At 45.3% G+C, this 16,320-nt stretch overlaps 1 protein-coding gene and 2 long non-coding RNA genes across 4 annotated transcripts; 2 read left to right on the top strand and 1 right to left on the bottom strand.

The window, feature by feature from the left end:
* The first annotated feature begins 1,083 nt into the window (after nt 1-1,083).
* Nucleotides 1,084-4,982, top strand: LOC120416660 (uncharacterized). Its single transcript, XR_008211993.1, has 5 exons — nt 1,084-1,326; nt 2,369-3,443; nt 3,593-3,845; nt 3,910-4,527; nt 4,595-4,982. It is a non-coding gene; the product is annotated as an uncharacterized LOC120416660 (long non-coding RNA).
* A 293-nt stretch (nt 4,983-5,275) lies between these two features.
* Nucleotides 5,276-8,983, bottom strand: LOC120416659 (uncharacterized). 2 transcript variants are annotated; one of them, XR_005605367.2, is made up of 5 exons: nt 8,868-8,983; nt 6,786-7,852; nt 6,384-6,636; nt 5,701-6,318; nt 5,276-5,633 (listed from the first exon to the last, which is right to left on the bottom strand). It is a non-coding gene; the product is annotated as an uncharacterized LOC120416659 (long non-coding RNA). The 2 variants fall into 2 exon arrangements; XR_005605368.2 differs by lacking the exon at nt 6,786-7,852 and having other exon boundaries at nt 5,342-5,633; nt 8,868-8,972.
* A 353-nt stretch (nt 8,984-9,336) lies between these two features.
* LOC120416635 (ceramide synthase) lies at nt 9,337-15,631 on the top strand. Its single transcript, XM_039578447.2, has 6 exons — nt 9,337-9,518; nt 10,293-10,787; nt 12,227-12,692; nt 12,753-12,983; nt 13,044-13,142; nt 13,984-15,631. Exons 2-6 carry the CDS (start codon nt 10,504-10,506, stop codon nt 14,104-14,106), a joined length of 1,203 nt encoding a protein of 400 aa, XP_039434381.1. The 5' UTR covers nt 9,337-9,518; nt 10,293-10,503; the 3' UTR covers nt 14,107-15,631.
* Nucleotides 15,632-16,320: the final 689 nt, after the last annotated feature.

Genomic DNA, 16,320 nt, shown 5'->3' with positions numbered 1-16,320 from the left:
GTTGTTAGGCCACCTGTCGATTTTGTGCAGGTGATATCTGGCAGGACAATGTCCTGTTAGAAGCCCTGTGAGTATTCGTAGTTCCCTATGATTTAAGTCAAGAAGTTTCTTTGCAATTGAAGGACTTGGAGTGATAAAAGTTTTAGCTTGTCTCAATCCTCGCATCTCGCCCCAGATTGAAGCGATTTGCGATTGTCCCCAATTAGTTATTACTTGCTTCACGGCACTTTTTGAGATTCCAAGGAATGGCTCGGGACCCACGAAGATGTTTGATGAGCCTTTTCTGGCAAGTTCATCAGCATTTTCGTTGCCTTCAATGCGAGCTTCAATGCCACAGTGCCCTGGTACCCAAAACAACATGACTCTGTTATTCCGAGCAGCAAGTTCCCTGGGGGAAGCGACGCACTCCCAAACAAGTTTGGATTCGCATTTAGAGGATTTTAATGCCAATAGTGCAGCTTGGCTGTTTAGTTTGCCTCCCTCTTTAGGGCCAATACGCACCTCCCAAGAAAAGGGGTCAAGAAATGGCTTTACGAACAGCAGAACAAAGGAGAGAGAACGATTTCTTGGGGCTTTTCTTCACCCTCTCTGGCTTGCTTGCGCTGCCGCTGCTGCCCATTTAAATTTTTTCTTGACCGGTTCCTTCCGAGGTGCATATACCGCTTTACACCAGAGCTCACACTTACTACCAAACGTTTTGTTTGATAGATTTGGTTTGAGGCCGGATCTCAGATATTTTGATGAAAATGGGGTATTGATCATTTCTCGATTAAATTTTCAAAAGGCCCTATCTGCATAGGAAACCCATGAGGGATAGGTTGTTTTGAAAATTTAATCTAGATTTGATGAGTTATCCAATATTTTAAAGATTTTAAAGTTTAATTTTGTATTTGTGTTGCTATTTTAGAAGAAAAGCTACAGAAAAAATAATATATCTCGATTATTCACAAGGAGTGGTTGCCGGATTAGCGAAGTTCAGCTGTATTTCTATGTAATGATTCCCCTTTATTTTTTCCACCGTACGCCCATGCCCCATCGAAATGTCAGATTCGCACGAAAGGCGAAAGGCCTTTTCGTCTCTACACGGAGGATCGGCATTACACTTTTTGCAGTTCGATTTTACACCACCGACTAGTTTCAACCCTCGAACTGAAAAAAGTGTAAAGTGCGAACTGCAAAAAGTGTAAAAGTTACATCTTTGCCAGTTCAGGGGTCCGAACTGAAAAAGGTGTAACTTTTGGACTTAGAATAATTTCGAGATTTTTGTCCGCTGTCAAATCGGGACTTAGTGCAATTTTGGAGTTGGTGGCAAGAGTAGGTGCTGAGGTAAGTTTGGCGCACAGATGCCGAAAAAAGCAATATTCCGCTTTCGCAAACCGGATAACGTTCTTCGTTGCGGGCCGGTGGACACTGTTGTGGCCGATTCCGGTTGAATTCTTGGTTCCCCGGTCTGGGGGAAGCGGAATTGTACCGTCCGGCAACGTTTTTTCGAAATCGTTGGCGAAGATCGGAAAAGGCAAAATTCCGATTCCCCCAGACCGGGTAATGAAGAATTGCGGACCGGTGTATACTTTTGTGACCAATTTCGGCAAAATTCTTGGGTCCCCGATCTTGAGGAAGCTGAATTGTAACTTCCGGATATGAGTTTTTGAAATCGGGGAAATGGAATCTTGCGTTCCCCGATCTTGGCGGACAAATTTCTCAGAAGTCTTGCCGGAAGGTATAATTCCGCTTCCACCAAACCGGAGAACCAATAAATTACCCGAATCCGGCCACAAAAGTGTCCACCTGCTTGGAATTCTTGGTTATCCAGTAAAGGGGAAGCGAAATTTAGCGTTTCCCGATCTTGGCCGGCAGATTTCTAAGTATCGTTGCCGGAAGGTACAATTCCGCTTCCCCTAAACCGGGGAACCAATAATTTAACCGGAACCGGTTACAAAAGTGGCCACCGGCCTGCGTTTCCCGATCTTGCCCGGAAAATTTCAAAGAATCCTTGCCGGAAAGTACAACTCCGCTTCGCCCGAACCAGATTCCCAAGAATTGACCCGAATCTGGCCACAAAAATGTCCAACGGCCAGGAATCCTTGCCGGAAGGTACAATTCCGCTTCCCCTTAACTGGAGAAGCGGAATTGTACCTTCCTGCAAGGATTCTTAGAAATCTGTCGGGCAAAATCGGGAAACGTCAGATTCCCTTTCCCACAATCCGAATTTCCGAGAATTGTAAGCCAACGAATACAATTGTGGCCGGATTGGGGTGAATTTTTTTGTGCTTTTTTTTTGTGTTTAGGGGAAGTTAGAACTAGCTTTCTATCTGCGGTCCATGCAGTTTATCTAGAAAACAAATTTTAATGCGTTTTTCCCTTCGAGTGATGCCGGCTTGACCGCTGCTTCGTTGCAGAATCCGATGTGCCCTACTCCAACGGACAGTGATAGCGAGCAGGGTTCGTTGGAGGACTTCCTGGAGCAGTGTCTAGCTCCGTGTTGCTGGGAGATTTGGAAGACGACGAAGACGTGAAGGATTAGAACGACGACGATTCCATCATGTACCGAGAGGTGTCGGACAGGTGTCCGCGAGGACTTTGGCAGTGGCGAAGAAGGTCGTGTGACGTCCGTTGCGGTGTCGATGTACTCCCAGCGAAGTGGCGAATCAACGCTTTCACCATGCTTACCACACATTGGAAGACGTCCTGCAGCTGTTAGGCCAGTTTAACTCCAAACCCTGGCCTCGTCACCTTCCAACAACGCCAAGAACCTCGAAAGTATCTCAAACGTGCTCATCCACGTTGATGAAAAGGAAGATCAGCTGAAGAAGCAGATCATGGATCCGCTCGTACTAACCAGAGCTGTCCGTTCCTGTTTTCGTTCGAAACGCGCCAACTGTACTTTAACTGCACGGTCTTTGGCACCTCGCGGAGTTTGGCTGCAGTCCCAGCGGGATGTCAACCTGGAGAGGCAATACGCTCCCGGGTTTAGTCCACGCCACGCCGACCAGCACGAATTCCGCGTGTGTCGTCTATAGCACGAACGTGTCATGGTACCGCGCAGAGAAAATCTACTCGAGTGGGCCCAGCAGGTCATAAGGCCGTGCTGGAGGTAGAGTTCCAGGCTGAGGAAGAAACCGGTCTTGAACCAACGTTGGAGTTTCACGCTATGGTTGCGTCCGAGCTTCATCGAAGTGACCTGGGAATGTGGCTGTGTGAAGCTGATCAAGTTTCAGTTATAAACCGTTCTTCCATCTTCCAGTTGACGTCACAATCAACAACTTGACGATCAACTTCTGCCTGCAGGAGAGCATCGGCAAGCAGCTGGCCGCGTTCCACTGCAGCTTCTCGAAGTGTTTCCGCTGAGGTGATCCGGAACATGCTGTGCGGCGAGCAGAACCCTGAGTGGACCCGGGAGGACATTATAACCTACACGAAATCATGCAAGTCATCCAGCAAAAGTCCGTCTACTAACCAAACACCCCTAAGTCCGAGGAACTACACTCAAACCCCGATTTTTTGACACCAACTGTTGTCAAACGAACGGGGTTACTTTTTAGTTTCAGATGTGTTATCTCGTGATATTTATTGTATTTTTTCTTTTTTCTAGTTTCGTGGCAGCCAGCAAACGGTTGGTGTTTGAGAACCTGATTGCACTCCCGGTGCAATTTATTTCGCCGACTCCGGTCCTGTAACGCTAGAGCATCCGGTAGCCCAGCAGAACGATCCGACGTTTTCGTCCGGAACGAAAGCCTAAGGTCGCGAAGACCGCCACCAGCGAAGATAGGAAAAAGGGCACCAAGTCCACGAAGTCAGCGTGGCATTATCGGCACTCCTCGGGTGGAGTACAAATCGGAAAGAAGGTGAGATTACTTGAGTTAAGATGCTGAAAGAATAGTTCTTTTTTATATTTGCGTTTACTTCCAGCTCCCTTCCAATCTTTGTCCGTCCTCCGGAGTTGGACACGTGCTGCCAGACCGACCTGTTTCTGTACATAGCTCCGTCGTCGCAATACCGCGATCATCGAGGATGTCAAGTAGCTGACAGGATCCTCGGCTCTGTATCGTATTCCTTAAGAGTTGAGCTAAAATGTGTCCACATCCTTTGGATCGATCCCGAACCCTTAGTATTTTCCCGCAGACGGATGCGTGCTTCCAGACGGACCTGCTACTACACCCCGGACCTCCGTAACGTTAACAACCTGCTTGTCGTTGATGCTGTTTGCCGGGAGTATTCGCTACGTTCCCGAGAACATAATCTGCATCGAAATTGTCCCGCACGAATTACTGGGCATCAACTTCCTTGATAGGACGCTGGTGTGCGTTCGGAACCGGCCAGAAAGGTTCGCTTACAATGTCGTTCAATTAGGTATTCTTCTGATGCTGACGGACTGAAAGAAAAGCGCGCGTTCCGCAAGTTTCCACATCGCCGCGGGGACCTGACCGAGCTGCTGTGGTCAGTTCCGCCTACAACGTACCTACAACGATAACTGGACCATGGCGCAGTCCGCTGCCGAAAACGGCAGCAGGTTGAACAGACCTTCCGGTGGGTGATACTGGCTAAAATTGATTTGGAATAAACAATACTTATGCATTTTTTTCTTTTTCTCTAGGTTCGTGGCAGACAGCAAATCGGAAATGATTCGCGTTGACTTCGCAACACCAAAGCTGGTTCCGGCTGGACCAAGACCAAGGTTCATTTAGATGGAGGCTTGAGGTTGCTCCAAAAAGCAAACAAGTTGGGACCGGTGGGCGGAACATTTAACTTGGAACAGCGGTATTAGCTCGGAAACATCAATTATTTTTATTATTATATTGTGAAAGCAGTCTTTTTTCATTTATTTATTGTACAGAATTTTTGAATAAATAAACACATTGTCCAATCTTATACTTTAGTTTAAATTTAATATCTCTTAATAAGAATCCCAAAGAAAATTCAAAAACGCCCAAATATAGGCAGCAGGCATTTTTTCACCCGGTGAAACATTTCAATTTCAATTTTACACGAATTCCAGTTCGACCCCTCTTACACGAAAGTATGTAATCGTACTTGAACTGAATTTCGTGTAATCGAACTCGATTTCGTGTAATGCCTATCCTCCGTGTAATTTCGACTGACTGACGGGCCAACCAAAGCAACAAGCCCACAAACTGATGATACACGGAGGATAGGCATTACACGAAATCGAGTTCGATTACACGAAATTCAGTTCAAGTACGATTACATACTTTCGTGTAAGAGGGGTCGAACTGGAATTCGTGTAAAATTGAAATTGAAATGTTTCACCGGGTGAAAAAATGCCTGCTGCCTATATTTGGGCGTTTTTGAATTTTCTTTGGGATTCTTATTAAGAGATATTAAATTTAAACTAAAGTATAAGATTGGACAATGTGTTTATTTATTCAAAAATTCTGTACAATAAATAAATGAAAAAAGACTGCTTTCACAATATAATAATAAAAATAATTGATGTTTCCGAGCTAATACCGCTGTTCCAAGTTAAATGTTCCGCCCACCGGTCCCAACTTGTTTGCTTTTTGGAGCAACCTCAAGCCTCCATCTAAATGAACCTTGGTCTTGGTCCAGCCGGAACCAGCTTTGGTGTTGCGAAGTCAACGCGAATCATTTCCGATTTGCTGTCTGCCACGAACCTAGAGAAAAAGAAAAAAATGCATAAGTATTGTTTATTCCAAATCAATTTTAGCCAGTATCACCCACCGGAAGGTCTGTTCAACCTGCTGCCGTTTTCGGCAGCGGACTGCGCCATGGTCCAGTTATCGTTGTAGGTACGTTGTAGGCGGAACTGACCACAGCAGCTCGGTCAGGTCCCCGCGGCGATGTGGAAACTTGCGGAACGCGCGCTTTTCTTTTAGTCCGTCAACATCAGAAGAATACCTAATTGAACGACATTGTAAGCGAACCTTTCTGGCCGGTTCCGAACGCACACCAGCGTCCTGTCAAGGAAGTTGATGCCCAGTAATTCGTTCGGAACAATTTCGATGTAGATTATGTTCTCGGGAACGTAGCGAATACTCCCGGCAAACAGCATCAACGACAAGCAGGTTGTTAACGTTACGGAGGTCCGGGGTGTAGTAGCAGGTCCGTCTGGAAGCACGCATCCGTCTGCGGGAAAATACTAAGGGTTCGGGATCGATCCAAAGGATGTGGACACATTTTAGCTCAACTCTTAAGGAATACGATACAGAGCCGAGGATCCTGTCAGCTACTTGACATCCTCGATGATCGCGGTATTGCGACGACGGAGCTATGTACAGAAACAGGTCGGTCTGGCAGCACGTGTCCAACTCCGGAGGACGGACAAAGATTGGAAGGGAGCTGGAAGTAAACGCAAATATAAAAAAAAAACTATTCTTTCAGCATCTTAACTCAAGTAATCTCACCTTCTTTCCGATTTGTACTCCACCCGAGGAGTGCCGATAATGCCACGCTGACTTCGTGGACTTGGTACCTTTTTTCCTATCTTCGCTGGTGGCGGTCTTCGCGACCTTAGGCTTTCGTTCCGGACGAAAACGTCGGATCGTTCTGCTGGGCTACCGGATGCTCTAGCGTTACAGGACCGGAGTCGGCGAAATAAATTGCACCGGGAGTGCAATCAGGTTCTCAAACACCAACCGTTTGCTGGCTGCCACGAAACTAGAAAAAAGAAAAAATACAATAAATATCACGAGATAACACATCTAAAACTAAAAAGTGACCCCGTTCGTTTGACAACAGTTGGTGTCAAACCATCGGGGTTTGAGTGTAGTTCCTCGGACTTAGGGGTGTTTGGTTTGTAGACGGACTTTTGCTGGATGACTTGCATAATTTCGTGTAGGTTATAATGTCCTCCCGGGTCCACTCGGGGTTCTGCTCGCCGCACAGCATGTTCCGGATCACCTCAACGGAAACACCTCGCAGAAGCCGCAGTGGAACGCGGCCAGCTGCTTGCCGATGCTCTCCTGCAGGCAGAAGTTGATCGTCAAGTTGTTGATTGTGACGTCAACTGGAAGATGGAAGAACGGTTTATAACTGAAACTTGATCAGCTTCACACAGCCACATTCCCAGGTCACTTCGCTGAAGCTCGGACGCAACCATAGCGTGAAACTCCAACGTTGGTTCAAGACCGGTTTCTTCCTCAGCCTGGAACTCTACCTCCAGCACGTCCTTATGATCTGCTGGGCCCACTCGAGTAGATTTTCTCTGCGCGGTACCATGACACGTTCGTGCTATAGGCGACACACGCGGAATTCGTGCTGGTCGGCGTGGCGTGGACTAAACCCGGGAGCGTATTGCCTCTCCAGGTTGACATCCCGCTGGGACTGCAGCCAAACTCCGCGAGGTGCCAAAGACCGTGCAGTTAAAGTACAGTTGGCGCGTTTCGAATGAAAACAGGAACGGACAGCTCTGGTTAGTACGAGCGGATCCATGATCTGCTTCTTCAGCTGATCTTCCTGTTCATCAACGTGGATGAGCACGTTTGAGATACTTTCGAGGTTCTTGGCGTTGTTGGAAGGTGACGAGGCCAGGGTTTGGAGTTAAACTGGCCTAACAGCTGCAGGACGTCTTCCAATGTGTGGTAAGCATGGTGAAAGCGTTGATTCGCCACTTCGCTGGGAGTACATCGACACCGCAACGGACGTCACACGACCTTCTTCGCCACTGCCAAAGTCCTCGCGGACACCTGTCCGACACCTCTCGGTACATGATGGAATCGTCGTCGTTCTAATCCTTCACGTCTTCCAAATCTCCCAGCAACACGGAGCTAGACACTGCTCCAGGAAGTCCTCCAACGAACCCTGCTCGCTATCACTGTCCGTTGGAGTAGGGCACATCGGATTCTGCAACGAAGCCGCGGTCAAGCCGGCACCACTGGAAGGGAAAAAAACGCATTAAAATTTGTTTTCTAGATAAACTGCATGGACCGCAGATAGAAAGCTAGTTCTAACTTCCCCTAAACCAAAGCACCAAAAAATTCACCCCAATCCGGCCACAAATGTATTCGTTGGCTATTCTCGGAAATTCGGATTGTGGGAAAGGGAATCTGACGTTTCCCGATTTTGCCCGACAGATTTCTAAGAATCCTTGCCGGAAGGTACAATTCCGCTTCCCCTTAACTGGATAACGAAGAATTCCTGGCCGTTGGACATTTTTGTGGCAAGATTCGGGTTAATTCTTGGGAATCTGGTTCGGGCGAAGCGGAATTGTACTTTCCGGCAAGGATTCTTTGAAATTTTCCGGGCAAGATCGGGAAACGCAGGCCGGTGGCCACTTTTGTAACCGGTTCCGGTTAAATTATTGGTTCCCCGGTTTGGGGGAAGCGGAATTGTACCTTCCGGCAACTATACTTAGAAATCTGCCGGCCAAGATCGGGAAACGCTAAATTTCGCTTCCCCTTAACTGGATAACCAAGAATTCCAAGCAGGTGGACACTTTTGTGACCGGATTCGGGTAATTTATTGGTTCTCCGGTTTGGTGGAAGCGGAATTATACCTTCCGGCAAGACTTCTGAAAAATTTGTCCGCCAAGATCGGGGAACGCAAGATTCCATTTCCCCCATTTAAAAAACTCATATCCGGAAGTTACAATTCAGCTACCTCAAGATCGGGGACCCAAGAATTTTGCCGAAATTGGCCACAAAAGTATACACCGGCCCGCAATTCTTCGTTACCCGGTCTGGGGGAATCGGAATTTTGCCTTTTCCGATCTTCGCCAACGATTTCGAAAAAACGTTGCCGGACGGTACAATTCCGCTTCCCCCAGACCGGGGAACCAATAATTCAACCGGAATCGGCCACAAAAGTGTCCACCGGCCCGCAACGAAGAACGTTATCCGGTTTGCGAAAGCGGAATATTGCATTTTTCGGCATCTGTGCGCCAAACTTACCTCAGCACCTACTCTTGCCACCAACTCCAAAATTGCACTAAGTCCCGATTTGACAGCGGACAAAAATCTCGAAATTATTCTAAGTCCAAAAGTTACACCTTTTTCAGTTCGGACCCAAGGCTGTATATCATAGGTACTCGCCATCTTGCTTTGCATTAGTGTGAGTGCATGACTCCGTGCCACTAAAACCAAAACAATAACAAAAGAACAATGGACCGTGCTAGGAAAACCAAAACATAAACAATGTCAGTGTCAGTGGAGTGAGAGAGTCAGAGATAGCGATTTTGACAACCGCACTACTACACACTCAATCGCGAGTACCTTAGGTAGAAAGCCATGGTTCGGACCCCTGAACTGACAAAGATGTAACTTTTACACTTTTTGCAGTTCGCACTTTACACTTTTTTCAGTTCGAGGGATGAAACTAGTCGGTGGTGTAAAATCGAACTGCAAAAAGTGTAATGCCGATCCTCCGTGTAGATCACTCCTTGCTCGTGAGTAGGTGGAGCAAATAAAAAAAAGTCGCTTTGCTGTGACAGAATATTGTGTGTCCTGCGTGTGTATTTAATCGGAATTAATCTTCTTGTGGAAGAAACGACGGCTGCACTAACTGCGCAAAATGTTTTGAACGCAAATCTTGATAACTCTCGGGTGAGTGGATTGAAGGGGCTACCTCTGGTTTCGTGGTTCCGCGGAAGTTTTTGGAACGGGTTGACGGGCCTCCGCGGGTTGCTACGTTGCGTAACATATTGCTGCATATTGTTTTGCTTGTTGGTCGTCTGCGAACGAAGGACTTTCTAAATTGCTGACCCGCCGTGTGCGTGGTGGATGAATGTCTTCTTGGCAGGGGTGGGTGCCGAGTTAGGTCTTGCTGCGGTTGTGCAATTTTATGACCAAAGTAAGGTGGATTGAATCAGTCGTGACCCGAATTCAATGGTAACAACTAGGTAGTAGCGAAGGAAATGTTTATCACTAAGCAAACATCAATAGTAAAGATAAACAGATGAAAGAACAGTAAAGCATTGATAGAAAGACAATAATTTCTGTCCAATCTTGTTGGAAAATACACACTACCAAAACATCACTGTAGAAATCAGCGATAACATGTCAGTGGAACTCTTGGAATCAGGTCAAAAAGGACATTTGGATAACAGCTTAGAATTTTAACTTGTTCAATCTACTTGCATTTCAAAAAGAACAGGACATTTTCAAAGTCTGTTTCTCGATGTCCAAAGCGTAATAGCTACGAGACTAGCGATAATCTGTGTAAGCCGGATATTTTACTGAACAGCATCACGTCATACCTGTACTAACTCTCCGCAAATACTTGTCCCATACACAGTGCATTAGCACCTTATATAATATATAACTAGAACTGAAGCGCTAACCTGTTGTCGTTTATTTTTTTCTATTTTTCTTCACCAGACTAAAAACGATGAGTATGCACAAGTAAAAGATAAGCAACAGTACAGTGATCGCATGAACGAACAAAACACGTTGCACCATCATCTATTGCTGCTGCTGACGGCGTGATTCAACGATTAAACAGAGACACTCCAGTGCATTCAGCCAGTGTGCAGTGCACCCCCAAAGGCACTAGCAAATTTATTAGTGCACGCGAGACAACCGTTCAGCCATGACCGGCGGAGGCGCCACGCACAAAACCGACCCCCGGGGTTGCCTGTTCCAGCTGCTGTACTCGCTGGGGTCGTTTGGCCTGGCCTGTGCCAGCCTTTGGGAGCTCAACCCATCGGACAGGATCAGCATCCAGAAGGGGTCGCTGCTGATCGCGCTCGGCTTCGTGTACTTTGTGGCGCTCACCGATTTTCTCAACAAGCTGATTCTGCGCACCAGCATCGGACTGAGCTTCGTGAAAAAGTACCGGCTCAGAATCTCCGACGTGCTGGATATCACCAACAAGTGAGTGAACGGTTGTTGGTTTAAATTTTGTTTTATTTATTTTCTAGACATGAAGACAATGCTGAAGAAGGAGATTAGCCAGCTGAAGAACAATAGGGCCATCAGCAAAGATTGGTTATCCGGGGTGCTTTTGAATATGGAGGAGAGATCCGGCAGATCCCCGAGCCGTGTCATGCGTACAACATGCCCACACATTACATCTTCATCGATATCCAAGCAGCATACGATACAATTGACCGCGAACAGCTATGGCAGATTATGCAAGGGAACGGATTTCCGGACAAACTGACTCGGCTGATCAATAATAGCTTGACGTGTCATGTGTCATTAGGGGAGCCCTTCCAATGCCCTTTTTAACCTCGGTTTTGCGGGATTTGTGCAAAAAGCGGGTATCGACACGAGAGGCACGATTTGCCATACATCAGTTCAACTACTTGCTTAAGTAATACGGATTGGATTGGACGAAGTACATTAGTGGTAAATGCTCCAAGGGCAACGACTTCCACAGGTCTCACGTCTCAAGTTGTGGATGGTGATGAGTTAGAGGAGGTGAGTGAGTTCGTGTACTTGGAATCGCTGGTTACCAGCCAACAAAAACACCAGCAAAGTTATGCAGATTCGTATCCACGTTGTAAATCGGAAATTGGATTACTGGAAACCTTGACATCTTATCGAGGAAGCTGATTCTGTACAAGACACTGTTTAGACCGATTGTTCTCTACGACAACGAAGCCAGGACGCTGCGGAAAGAGGATGAACGAGCCCTTCGTGTTTTCGAACGGAAAGTGCTACGAACTAACTACATACCACAGAGTAACCCAGAGTGACCAGTCCGAAGAAAAGTCAAATCAAGTTTTGGCTCCATAAGGTTTGCTGGTAGCAGGTGAGCGATGTACCACAAAGTGATACCAAAAATCAAGTGGCAGTGATAACTCTGGGTTACTCTGTGGAATTACGGTGGAGAATGTACAACTCAGAACGAATTGTATCCTCGCGTCAGCGTTGTGTTGGACAATCTATTGATGACAAAGGTTAATTTAGGTCAGGCCTGCCCAACCTTTTCGGCTCAATTTTCACATTTTTGATCGTCAAAATTACAATTGTTGATTTTTTCATGGTTTTTTGATGGAATCGGTTCTCAGATGACCAGTGAACATAACTTTACCAAAAGTTTGAAAAAATATTTATACAAGTCGTTTTTATCTACATTTTACGTTAAAAATCAATCCGGCCCGCGAACCGATTCCATCAAAGAAACCATGAAAAAATCAACAATTGTCATTTTGACGATCAAAAATGTGAAAATTGAGCCGAAAAGGTTGGGCAGGCCTGATTTAGGTTGATTTGAACGGCGTTCAAAATGACTCGTAGCGTTTTGCTTCCTTACAAATAGTCAACTAAGCGAAACTTACGCCCCAACCTTCCCTCTCTCCCCCCAGAATCGTATCGGCAGTGCAGGCAATGTTCTCCTGCCTGGCCGGCTTTTTCGTGTGCCGATGGTCTTGTCCGCGCAACTTCCTGCAGGCGTCGCACTTCCTGTCCGAGTCATACGCCTGGTTCGCGGCCTCGTACTTTTTCTACGACATCTGGTCCATGTACAAGGTGTACGCCGCGGAAGCGTCCAACAAGATCCTGGCCACGCTTGGACTGGGTGCGAACAACGCAAACGGGGCGGCGGCTGCGGCCAAACGAAGCAAGGCGGAGGGCGATAGTGGTGCGGCGGCGGTAGTGAATGGCGGGGCGGGAGGTGCCCTGGATGAAATTCCCAGCATTAGCAACGGCTCGCTGTCGATTCTGCTTGCGAGCAAGCTGGGAACGCCGAGCTTTTTGCGCTATCTGATCACCCACAAGCTGATGGTCTTCCACCATCTGTTCATCGGTTCGTACGGGTTGATGGTCATCTCGGTGAGCGCGAGGGTTGTTGGGTTAGGGTAACCAGGTTTTTGAAACTCTCTATTGTTTCAGTTTCTGCGAGGTGGGCTGGGCGATTGCGTGTTCAGCTTCATGTACATGATGGAGCTGTCGACTCCGTTTGTATCATTCCGAGGCATTCTGAGCATCATGGGGCTGAAGGAAAGCAAAATGTACGTCATCAACGGACTGGTTATGCTTTTTACGTTTTTCTGGTGCCGGGTGTTTTTGATGCCGTACGTCTGCTACTATTACAGCCAGGTCGTAAACTTGCCGTTCTTTGAGGTAGTATAGTGAGATGGTTAAACGTAGATGGTGATAATGAGTGTTGTTCCTTTTTTGTAGGCTTTCTGGCGATTGCCGCGAGGATGTAAAATCAGTATCTTGGCGCTGTTTCTGCCACAGCTGTACTGGTTCCGACTAATGTTGAGAGGCGCTATTAAGGTAAGCGTTCGGATATATCGTCGTCATAAAACCCAAACATATTGATGCAAAAAACAAATCGTGTAACAGTAACCGTTCAATATCCGGGACTGAGATAAGCTGTATTAGCATATTCCGAGTTTGATACAAATTATAGTTTCCCATAAATTCGCTGCCGTCAGCGAGTATGGATTGGAAGCACAAACACTCAAATAAACTAAACCAACCAACCAATCGATCAATCTATTGGGACGATGTCGAACCAGGCACTGGTTTTGGGAGCGTAGTGGTCAATGTAAACACCTCTTTTCCACTCGCTATCTAACTTAAAATGTATATTTTTTTAATTAATTACACTGATAGTTCACAATTTCAAAATAAGTTACATATTCGGTGTCTTTTCGCAGTTTACCTGTACAGCTGCGCCCTTGCCTCTGTTTGCTCAGATTGTTTTTTATTCTGATTGATTGCCAAGCGACAGCACGGGCACCTGTCAAAACAATAACAAAACAACGCGCGTAAAACGAGGGGCTTGCTTCGGCGCCGTACGAGGGACGCGCTCCGTCGCATCACCATCCTTAAGCCGAATTTGCTGTTTGTTTATAAATATGGCACCTACATAGTTAAACCAACAATACGTGCTTGCCATTTCATTAGGGCACATAACTTTTTTAACCAAGAGTGTGTCCCTTTCACACCTTATGTAAACTGTCATTTGAGTGAAAGAAAATGATTCTCAGTGAGCTTTTCAGCCTAATTTCATAAAATACTGACTTGTTACACGATTTGTTTTTTTTTCATGATTTTGTGCCAGCTTTAACCTATATGCTATAGAAGTACATGACTCGTTTTTGCATTCCAGGTTTTCGGCAAGAAGAAATCACCCACCAATGGCTCGCTGGGCAACGACGCGGCAACCAACGCGAACAACAATGGCATCAAGCCATCCCAATCCAAAGATAGAGAGATAAGATCGCTGATGTAAGAGAAAACAAAACAAAAAGTTACTGTAAGCCCTATTTCATTCCTTCCGATTTTTGGGATTTTCTGTTTTGCTGTCACATGTTTTATGTGCTGTGTCTATAGGGAATAATCATGGTGGCTTCGGTGGTCGTTTGTGTAACAAAACCTGGAATTCATCCCCGAACGACCACCTGTAACGGTAGTGGAGTGTAAACGTTGGTTTTGTCCGGTAGATTTAGTATTATAGTGTTATTTAGTCCTCATTAGCTTCCTTTTTGCGTTGACTAGTCAATACATAGATGTTTAAGCACATTTGCGTGCAGCTACAACCCTTCCAATGACGCAGGTGTGCCAACAACAAAGTAAAACGAAACAAAAGGCTATAACTTTGCCGCTAGTCGCTTGAGAGGACGTTCCACTTAAGAGTAATAATTTTGATGAGGCATTTTCTTTTCTTCTACCAGTCCTTTTCCATAATTTTCCGTTACACAGCTATATAGAAATTTTGGGGCAGAAACGCATTTTATCTTGCCAATGCAAAACTAATACAATGCAATAGGTGATAGATTTCTTACGCCAACTGAGAAAGAGCAGCTTATAATAAAACCGAAGACATTTGTAACACACAAACACGTAAAGCGCAGTAACGAATCCGATGTTGCTAGATTGTTTAATGTTGATGTTACAAACTAGAGCACACTCAGCAGCATGTAGTTGGCTTTACGGTATATTCAAAACGATGCTATCTAGGTCAAAATAATCCTGAATATGAAAATATCAATGTCAAAGGAGCTTTCATTTTTTAGAAAATATACACATTTACAAGAATGTTTGGATATATTTTAACCTCCAAGTGTGCAACCAAAGAGACATTGTACAGATTGGATCGAACAAGCTGAACAAAAGAATAATCAAAACCCATCAGTACTATACACATTGGTTCTCGTGTTAAACCTTTAATACAAATTAATTTCAATGCAACTAAGGTATAGCCCTACACGTTGATAGATTCCACCCGAACGCAGTGCGAATTGAACCCAAACCCAATCGATTATATACCACATACTATTATAGTGTTTAACTAACCTGTACACCAAAACACTGCTTTCGCCGTTCAACGCTGTCAAGAGAAACAAATTTTACCACCTAGCAGCAGCACTGCACAAAATTTGTGAGTGCAAACAACAACAACAAAAAAGAGATATAATCACACCCTTTTTAAAGAAAACAATATTATACAGTGTGTATTCGTTGTACTATGCATGTGAACTACTGGATTGACCGCCGAGGTGCAGAAACAGGAAGAAACCACCAGAGGAAGACTTTGAGGCGGTCGGGTGTGCAGTTGGGAATGATTCTCTGAGAAATATAGTATACAATCGACATTTAATGTTATCGATTAGAAAATGTTTAGAGGATAGTATATTTTTTGGATAACCTTGTACGTTTATTGGGCAAACATTTACAAAATAAACTCGTGGGGGTAGTGAATGAAGAAAAGGAAAAACATTGTTGTAATGTTGTAAAGAAATAAATTTACTTGAAATTACTTTTTTTGCGTTTTTTTGCATCCGAAAAGCTTAAAACCACGTGTTCGGAAATTTTCGAACAATGGTGTTGAAACATCAACATCAGTTTGACAACTGGATTTGACGCTTGGGTGCTTTTTTTTCGAATACGTTCGAATTATCTAATCCGCTCTGTATATTCTTCAACTTCCGGTGTTTGGTCACTGTTTCGTTTGACACTTTTTAGTGTGTTGGTTTGACAAAGTCAAAATAAAAGTAAGCTATTTTTTCGGATCAAAAAGAGTACATACATGTACACTGAAAAGAGTACGTCTGGTAACACTACACTCAAAATCAGTAGTACCCCGCGAAAAGGGTTATATCTACCCTTTATCTGTTATCTCAAGGAAAAAAAAACCCTTTTTGAGGGTTAATTCCACCCTTTTGCAAACCCCGGTAAACTTGAAAAAAAGGGTGGAAGTAACCCTCAAAAAGGGTTTTTACTCCTTGGGATGACAGATAAAGGGTAGATAGAACCCTTTTTGAAGGGTACTTCTGATTTTGAGTGTAGGTTCCGTTCTGACGGAATCTGGGTGAAAATGAGTTATTCGAAATGAGCGTGTTATATGCATGACAGCGTTCGACACAAGCAGGCCCCTCGTCCCATGAAAAAGCATTTTTTTAGTTTTCAGCGGCGGGTATTCGTCAACTGACAGCTGTAAAACCAA

The sequence above is a fragment of the Culex pipiens genome, chromosome 2 (assembly GCF_016801865.2).
Source record: "Culex pipiens pallens isolate TS chromosome 2, TS_CPP_V2, whole genome shotgun sequence".
NCBI lineage: Eukaryota > Metazoa > Arthropoda > Insecta > Diptera > Culicidae > Culex > Culex pipiens.
This window is presented reverse-complemented; position numbering and strand designations above follow the sequence as displayed.

Bases quoted from the DNA above. Each gene is read 5' to 3' on its own strand.
- LOC120416635 (XM_039578447.2), top strand. From the start codon at position 10,504: ATGACCGGCGGAGGCGCCACGCACAAAACCGACCCCCGGGGTTGCCTG. The intron at 10,788-12,226 runs GTGAGTGAACGG...CTCTCCCCCCAG, and splicing joins GTGCTGGATATCACCAACAA to AATCGTATCGGCAGTGCAGG. The intron at 12,984-13,043 runs GTAGTATAGTGA...CCTTTTTTGTAG, and splicing joins TAAACTTGCCGTTCTTTGAG to GCTTTCTGGCGATTGCCGCG.